Raw genomic sequence first — 8,837 nt, 5'->3', positions numbered from 1 at the left:
TGGGTTAGGGTCTAGTCTCTCCCTGGGTTGGGGTTTAGTCTCTCCCTGGGTTAGGGTCAAGTCTCTCCCTGGGTTAGGGTCTAGTCTCTCCCTGGATTAGGGTCCTCGAATGCCAGGTAAAGGATGCACTGATGCACCATGTCAGCCCACATCACCGTTGTACTCTATGCCCTGAATCAATCAACCAGCTCTCCTTCCAGCCTACTTCAGCTCCGTTTCTATATCAGTCTCTGTCTGAAGGCCTTGTGTTACAGTAGTCTATTACACAACAATATCTTCTAAACTAGTTCATTGTCTGTTGTTTGTTTTAAGTAAAAGTGGGTGTTTCTGTCCGTCACTCCCAACAGGGGCTAGGGGTGGGTGGGGGGGGCATGGGGTTATCCCAGCCCAGGAGCGAGGCCCTGGGGGTGGAGGTGGGGGGGGGGGCATGGGGTTAGCCCAGCCCAGGAGCGAGGCCCTGGGGGTGGGGGAGCTGGGTGAGGCGGGTCAGATGGTGCTCTTGGAGAAGGACACGCGGAGGTGATGGTTCTCTCCCAGGTCGTGGTTGTGGAGGTCGATCAGGGCCTGGATGGCCTCCTCCACTGAACCCAACTGGATCAGAGCCATCTTACGGTCCTTCCTGAGGCGGACACAGATGGACAGACAGTAATCAATTACACTTTATTGATCCGCAAAGAGATGTTCATTCCAGATCATGAGTATGTACCGAGATCACTATTCTGAATGTTCCCTCGGCTCTGAATGACACATTTTTATCTCTAGTCTGTCAAACCTGCTTTTGGAGAAACATATTAGGGTGTGGAACAATCCTACTGAACTGATAGATCAATAAAGGTTAAATAAATAAATACAAATATATTTCTCTAAGTGGAGCACCAAAGAGTCACCAGAGAGTCACCAGAGAGTCACCAGAGAGCCACCAGAGAGTCACCAGAGAGTCACCAGAGAGCCACCAGAGAGCCACCAGAGAGTCACCAGAGAGCCACCAGAGAGCCACCAGAGAGTCACCAGAGAGCCACCAGAGAGCCACCAGAGAGCCACCAGAGAGCCACCAGAGAGTCACCAGAGAGTCACCAGAGAGCCACCAAAGAGTCACCAGAGAGTCACCAGAGAGTCACCAAAGAGTCACCAGAGAGTCACCAAATAGTCACCAAATAGTCACCAGAGAGTCACCAGAGAGTCACCAGTGTCACCAGAGAGTCACCAGAGAGTCACCAGAGAGTCACCAGAGTCACCAGAGAGTCACCAGAGAGCCACCAGAGAGTCACCAGAGAGCCCTATATCGACATAACCTGAAAGGCCACTCAGCAAGGAAGAAACCACAAAAAGCCAGACTACGGTTTGCAACTGTACATGGGGACAAAGATTGTACTTTTTGGAGAAATGTCCTCTGGTCTGATGAAACAAAAATATAACTGTTTGGCCATAATGACCATCGTTATGTTTGGAGGAAAAAGGGTGGCAGCATCATGTTGTGGGGGTGCTTTTCTGCAGGAGGGACTGGTGCACTTCACAAAATAGATGGCATCATGAGGCAAGAAAAGTATGTGGATATATTGAAGCAACATCTCAAGACATCAGTCAGGAAGTTAAAGCTTGGTCGCAAATGGGTCTTCCAAATGGACAATGATCCCAAGCATACTTCCAAAGTTGTGGCAAAATGGCTTAAGGACAACAAAGTCAAGGTATTGGAGTGGCCATCACAAAGCCCTGACCTCAATCCTATAGAAAATTTGGGGGCAGGACTGAAAAAGCGCGTGACTCAGTTACACCAGCTCAGTTAGGAGGAATGGGCCAAAATGCACCCAACTTATTGTGGGTAGCTTGTGGAAGGCTACCCAAACGTTTGACCCAAGTTAAACAATTTAAAGGCAATGCTACCAAATACTAATTGAGTGTATGGAAACTTCTGACCCACTGGGAATGTGATGAAAGAAATACAAGCTGAAATAAATCATTCTCTCTACTATTATTCTGACATTTCACATTCTTAAAATAAAGTGGTGATCCTAACTGACCTAAGACAGGATAATTTTTTACTAATCTATATCGAATTGTTTTAAGGTCATACCAAGGATAATTTAGCTATTTGACTTTTAAGACCCCTTGAAGTATGAAAAATAAAAAATAAACTAATTCCATGCATTTTTTTCAACTGTTACCACGGGACCTTTAGACGAGGTCTGTGAGGCCTGTGAGACCTGTGGGGCCTGTGAGGTCTGTGGGGCCTGTGAGGCCTGTGAGATCTGTGAGGCCTGTGGGGCCTGTGAGGCCTGTGGGGCCTTTGAGGCATGTGGGGGGCCTGTGAGGCCTGTGGGGGGGCTGTGAGGCCTGTGGGGCCTGGGAAGCCTGTGAGGCCTGTGGGGGGGCCTGTGAGGCCTGTGGGGCCTGTGGGGGGGGCCTGGAAGCCTGTGGGGCCTGGGAAGCCTGTGAGGCCTGTGGGGCATGTGAGGCCTGTGGGGGGGCCTGTGAGGCCTGTGGGGCCTGGGAAGCCTGTGAGGCCTGTGGGGCATGTGAGGCCTGTGGGGGGGCATGTGAGGCCTGTGGGGGGGCCTGTGAGGCCTGTGGGGGGGCCTGTGACAATAGACGTACTACATGTTCCTGAGAGTCTCACCTTTCCACATAGGGGACATAATAGGGTGTAGCTGAAACACGGCTTCAACTCTTGTTGCCTTTCATCGGCAGATGCAGTGGATTGCTAGCTTTAACTAACATATTTAACTAACATAATTAATTAACACATTCGATTAACATATTTAACTAACATATTTAACTAACATGTTTAATTAACATATTTAATTAACATGTTTAATTAACATATTTTTATGGGGATTTTATTATGCTACTTAGGTTACCGCAGGAGAGCGGACATCAACTCTAGGGGGTAAGAAAATCATTTCTCTAGGGGGTAAGAAGGTCATTTTTCTAGGGGGTAAGAAGGTCATTTTTCTAGGGGGTAAGAAGGTCATTTTTCTAGGGGGTAAGAAGGTCATTTTGCGTTTGAGTCGACGCTCAAGTTTCAAGTTTTTGGTTTAGCCGTGGTAGGCCGGCATTGTAAATAAGAATTTGTTCTTAACTGACTTGCCTAGTTAAATAAAAGTTCAATTAAAAACTACAAAGGTGATCTCTGTGAACATCAGGGAAACTGTCAAGTAGAGAGAGGCCTCTGTTGGAGAGGTGAAGGTTTCTGTTTGAATCGCGGCCTAGTCGGATCCTTTGTGTGTTGCTGAAGCAGTGAGGAAGTCAAGTGTCAGAAAGAGAACCTACTGGAAGAACTTGAAGGCCTTGACTGTGTATCCAGTCCCAGCAAACAGCTCCTTCAGGATGTCATCTGTTATAGATGGACTGTCGGTGGAGAGGAGGAGGACGAAAACAAAGGAACAGTGTTTAGAGGGGAGCTCTGAAGAAAAAAGGCTTTTTACCTTCAACTGGTGATACCTCTTGTGGAGTATACTGCAGGAGTACAGCCTCTACAGTATACTGCAGGAATACAGCCTCTACAGTATACTGCAGGAGTACAGCCTCTACAGTATACTGCAGGAGTACAGCCTCTACAGTATACTGCAGGAATACAGCCTCTACAGTATACTGCAGGAGTACAGCCTCTACAGTATACTGCAGGAGTACAGCCTCTACAGTACACTGCAGGAGTACAGCCTCTACAGTATACTGCAGGAGTACAGCCTCTACAGTATACTGCAGGAGTACAGCCTCTACAGCATACTGTAGACATATAGCTGCCATATTGAGTATACTGCAGGAGTACAGCCTCTACAGTATACTGCAGGAGTACAGCCTCTACAGTACACTGCAGGAATACAGCCTCTACAGTACACTGCAGGAGTACAGCCTCTACAGTATACTGCAGGAGTACAGCCTCTACAGTATACTGCAGGAGTACAGCCTCTACAGTATACTGCAGGAGTACAGCCTCTAGTTGGAGAGGGGAAGGAGGGAGGTGTAGTTGGAGAGGGGAGGAGGGAGGTGTAGTTGGAGAGGGGGAGGAGGGAGGTGTAGTTGGAGAGGGGAAGAAGGGAGGTGTAGTTGGAGAGGGGAAGGAGGGAGGTGTAGTTGGAGAGGGGAGGAGGGAGGTGTAGTTGGAGAGGGGAGGAGGGAGGTGTAGTTGGAGAGGGGAGGTGTAGTTGGAGAGGGGGAGGAGGGAGGTGTAGTTGGAGAGGGGAAGGAGGGAGGTGTAGTTGGAGAGGAGGAGGAGGGAGGTGTAGTTGGAGAGGGGAGAAGGGAGGTGTAGTAGGAGAGGTGGAGGAGGGAGGTGTAGTTGGAGAGGGGGAGAAGGGAGGTGTAGTAGGAGAGGTGGAGGAGTGAGGTGTAGGTGGAGAGGGGGAGGTAAAGTGAATCTCACGGGATGTTGGATAGATGGAGGGTGGCAGAGGGGGAGGAGGGAGGTGTAGTTGGACAGTGGGAGGAGGGAGGTATAGTGAATCTCACGGGATGTTGGATAGATGGAGGGTGGCAGAGGGAGGGAAGATGTTCTGAAAGTTCTTGGATCCAGGCTTCTTGAAGCGGTGTAGCGGGGAGCCGCTGAAGTCTTTAGTGAGGCCCTGGTCTTCCTGTCCCTCCCTGGGCAGCTGGACCGTCTGGTGCTTAGAGATGGTCACTCTGATCACCTTGCCGTGCAGCCGCTGGCCGTTCAGGTGGGACATTGCTGGAGGAGACGAGGAGAAGAGTCAGACATCGTACAGACTGACAGACATAAATAATTATAATAAAATAATAATATATTTGATTTGGCGGACACCTTTTTATTTTTTTTTATTTTACCCCTTTTTCTCCCCAATTTCATGGTATCCAATTGTTTTAGTAGCTACTATCTTGTCTCATCACTACAACTCCCGTATGGGCTCGGGAGAGACGAAGGTTGAAAGTCATGCGTCCTCCGATACACAACCCAACCAAGCCGCACTGCTTCTTAATTAACACAGCGCGCATCCAACCCGGAAGCCAGCCGCACCAATGTGTCGGAGGAAACACCGTGCACCTGGCAACCTTGGTTAGCGCGCACTGCGCCCGGATCGCCACAGGAGTCGCTGGTGCGCGATGAGACAAGGATATCCCTACCGGCCAACCCCTCCCTACCGGCCAACCCCTCCCTAACCCGGACGACGCTAGGCCAATTGTGCCTCGCCCCACGGACCTCCCGGTCGCGGCCGGTTACGACAGAGTCTCTGGTGGCACAGCTGGCGCTGCAGTACAGCGCCCTGGACCACTGCGCCACCCATGAGGCCGGCGGACACCTTTCAGGGCACTCAAGGACATCTGACATTAACAGGAGCCCTAAATAAAAGCCACTGTAATACATAATATAGTTAAATCAACTGTAATACATAATATAGTTAAATCAACTGTAATACATAATATAGTTAAATCAACTGTAATACATAATATAGTTAAATCAACTGTAATACATAATATAGTTAAATCAACTGTAATACATAATATAGTTAAATCAACTGTAATACATAATATCATTCAATCAACTGTAATACATAATATAGTTAAATCAACTGTAATACATAATATAGTTAAATCAACTGTAATACATAATATAGTTAAATCAACTGTAATACATAATATAGTTAAATCAACTGTAATACATAATATAGTTAAATCAACTGTAATACATAATATAGTTAAATCAACTGTAATACATAATATAGTTAAATCAACTGTAATACATAATATAGTTAAATCAACTGTAATACATAATATAGTTAAATCAAGTGCATGAATCAAAGTAACATTTGAAATGAAAGGACCAGACGAAACAGAATGGATCAAAGAGGAGGGGATAGGATATGGACCCGGTATTAGGGTTATTTTTTGGATAGGATATGGACCCGGTATTGGGGTTATTTTTTGAATATAGTTTTTTATTTTCAGTTAATAACAAATAGTTATTTACATTGACGGCCTACCCCAGCCTACCTCGGACAGGGTAAAGGGTTTAGGGAAAGGGTTTAGGGTAAGGGTTTAGGGAAAGTGTTTAGGGTAAGGGTTTAGGGAAAGTGTTTAGGGTAAGGGTTTAGGGTAAAGGGTTTAGGGTAAGGGTTTAGGGTAAAGGGTTTAGGGAAAGTGTTTAGGGTAAGGGTTTAGGGAAGTGTTTAGGGTAAGGGTTTAGGGAAAGTGTTTAGGGTAAGGGTTTAGGGTAAAGGGTTTAGGGTAAGGGTTTAGGGTAAAGGGTTTAGGGAAAGTGTTTAGGGTAAGGGTTTAGGGAAAGTGTTTAGGGAAAGGGTTTAGGGTAAGCGTTTAGGGAAAGTGTTTAGGGTAAAGGGTTTAGGGTAAAGGGTTTAGGGTAAAGGGTTTAGGGTAAGGGTTTAGGGTAAAGGGTTTAGGGTAAAGGATTAGGGTAAAGGGTTTAGGGTAAAGGGTTTAGGGTTTAGGTAAAGGGTTTAGGGTAAAGGATTAGGGTAAAGGGTTTAGGGTAAAGGGTTTAGGGTAAAGGATTAGGGTAAAGGGTTTAGGGTAAAGGGTTTATGGTAAAGGGTAAGGGTTTAGGGTAAAGGTTTAGGGTAAAGGGTTTAGGGTAAAGGGTTTAGGGTAAAGGGTTTAGGGTAAAGGTTTAGGGTAAAGGGTTTAGGGTAAAGGTTTAGGGTAAGGAGGAGCCAATTGTGGAGAGGCAGAATGTGAGGGAGACAAGGAGCCCAGCAGAGGGAGGACCAGAGGGAGAGGGAGGGGCCATAGGCTTGAAGAAGGTCAGAGAGCTAGGTGGTTGTGGAGGGCTTTGTCGGTAAGGAGGAGGGCATTGAAGTTAATACAGGATTGCACAGGGAGCCAGTGGTTGGTGTGATGTTAGGATCTGTCCTCTCAGTATTAAAACAGTAGGATCTGTCCTCTCAGTATTAAAACAGTAGGATCTGTCCTCTCAGTATTAAAACAATAGGTACTGTCCTCTCAGTATTAAAACAATAGGTACTGTCCTCTCAGTATTAAAACAGTAGGTTCTGTCCTCAGTATTAAAACAGTAGGTTCTGTCCTCTCAGTATTAAAACAGTAGGTTCTGTCCTCTCAGTATTAAAACAGTAGGTTCTGTCCTCTCAGTATTAAAACAGTAGGTTCTGTCCTCAGTATTATAACAGTAGGATCTGTCCTCTCAGTATTAAAACAGTAGGTTCTGTCCTCTCAGTATTAAAACAGTAGGTTCTGTCCTCTCAGTATTAAAACAGTAGGTTCTGTCCTCAGTATTAAAACAGTAGGTTCTGTCCTCTCACCAAGCTGTGCCTGAGTAGCGTATTAGTATTATAACAGTAGGTTCTGTCCTCTCACCAAGCTGTGCCTGAGTAGCGTCGGCCATCTGGATTAAGGCATTCTCTTTCTTGTTGAACAGAATCTTGACCCGATGCACATCACCATATACCCCTAGAGAGAAGGGATAGAGGGGAGGGATAGAGGGGAGGGATAGAGGGGAGGGATAGAGGGAAGGGATAGAGGGGAGGGATAGAGGGAAGGGATAGAGGGGAGGGATAGAGGGGAGGGATAGAGGGAAGGGATAGAGGGAAGGGATAGAGGGGAGGGATACAGGGGAGGGATAGAGGGGAGGGATAGAGGGAAGGGATAGAGGGAGGGATAGAGGGGAGGGATAGAGGGAAGGATAGAGGGGAGGGATAGAGGGGAGGGATAGAGGGGAGGGGAGAAGGGATAGAGGGGAGGGATAGAGGGGAGGGATAGAGAGGAGGGATAGAGGGGAGGGATAGAGGGGAGGGATAGAGGGGAGAAGGGATAGAGGGGAGGGATAGAGGGGAGGGATAGAGGGGAGGGATAGAGAGGAGGGATAGAGGGGAGGGATAGAGGGAGGGATAGAGGGGAGGATAGAGGGAAGGGATAGAGGGGAGGGATAGAGGGGAGGGGAGAAGGGATAGAGGGGAGGGATAGAGGGAAGGGATAGAGGGAAGGGATAGAGGGGAGGGATAGAGGGAAGGGATAGAGGGAAGGGATAGAGGGGAGGGATAGAGGGGAGGGATAGAGGGAAGGGATAGAGGGGAGGGATAGAGGGAAGGATAGAGGGGAGGGATAGAGGGGAGGGATAGAGGAAGGGATAGAGGGAGGGATAGAGGGAAGGGATAGAGGGGAGGGATAGAGGGGAGGGGAGAAGGGATAGAGGGGAGGGATAGAGGGAAGGATAGAGGGAAGGGATAGAGGGGAGGGATAGAGGGAGGGATAGAGGGAAGGGATAGAGGGAAGGGATAGAGGAGGGATAGAGGGGAGGGATAGAGGGAAGGGATAGAGGGGAGGGATAGAGGGGAGGGATAGAGGGGAGAAGGGATAGAGGGGAGGGATAGAGGGGAGGGATACAGGGGAGGGGAGAGGGGAGGGATAGAGGGGAGAAGGGATAGAGGGGAGGGATAGAGGGGGAGGGATACAGGGAGGGATAGAGGGGAGGGATAGAGGGGAGGGATAGAGGGAAGGGATAGAGGGAGGGATAGAGGGGAGGGAGAAGGGATAGAGGGGAGGGATAGAGGGAAGCGATAGAGGGGAGGGATAGAGGGGAGGAGAAGGGATAGAGGGGAGGGATAGAGGGGAGGGATAGAGAGGAGGGATAGAGGGGAGGGATAGAGGGAGGGATAGAGGGGAGAAGGGATAGAGGGGAGGGATAGAGGGGAGGGATAGAGGAGAGGGAGAAGGGATAGAGGGGAGGGATAGAGGAGAGGGGAGAAGGGATAGAGGGGAGGGATAGAGGGGAGGGATAGAGGGAAGGGATAGAGGGGAGGGATAGAGGGGAGGGATAGAGGGGAGGGATAGAGGGGAGGGATAGAGGGGAGAAGGGATAGAGGGGAGGGATAGAGGGGAGGGATACAGGGGAGGGATAGAGGGGAGGGATAGAG

The 8,837-nt window shown here is 48.6% G+C and overlaps 1 protein-coding gene across 3 annotated transcripts in view; it reads right to left on the bottom strand.

Moving 5' to 3' along the window:
• Window positions 1–421: 421 nt before the first annotated feature.
• The window catches only part of ptbp3 (polypyrimidine tract binding protein 3), a 144,241-nt gene continuing 135,825 nt past the window's right edge, over window positions 422–8,837 (bottom strand). For all 3 annotated transcript variants that reach the window (XM_065007680.1, XM_065007681.1, XM_065007682.1), the window contains 4 exons: window positions 7,282–7,374; window positions 4,447–4,663; window positions 3,268–3,345; window positions 422–619 (listed from right to left, as the gene is read on the bottom strand). In XM_065007680.1, coding sequence (XP_064863752.1) covers window positions 487–619; window positions 3,268–3,345; window positions 4,447–4,663; window positions 7,282–7,374 — 521 coding nt within the window. In that variant the 3' untranslated portion in view covers window positions 422–486. The remainder of the gene's footprint in view (window positions 620–3,267; window positions 3,346–4,446; window positions 4,664–7,281; window positions 7,375–8,837) is intronic.

Source organism: Oncorhynchus nerka, linkage group LG22 (assembly GCF_034236695.1).
Source record: "Oncorhynchus nerka isolate Pitt River linkage group LG22, Oner_Uvic_2.0, whole genome shotgun sequence".
NCBI classification, from domain to species: domain Eukaryota; kingdom Metazoa; phylum Chordata; class Actinopteri; order Salmoniformes; family Salmonidae; genus Oncorhynchus; species Oncorhynchus nerka.
Note: the sequence above shows the minus strand (reverse complement) of the source record. Positions and strands in the feature narration are given on the sequence as shown.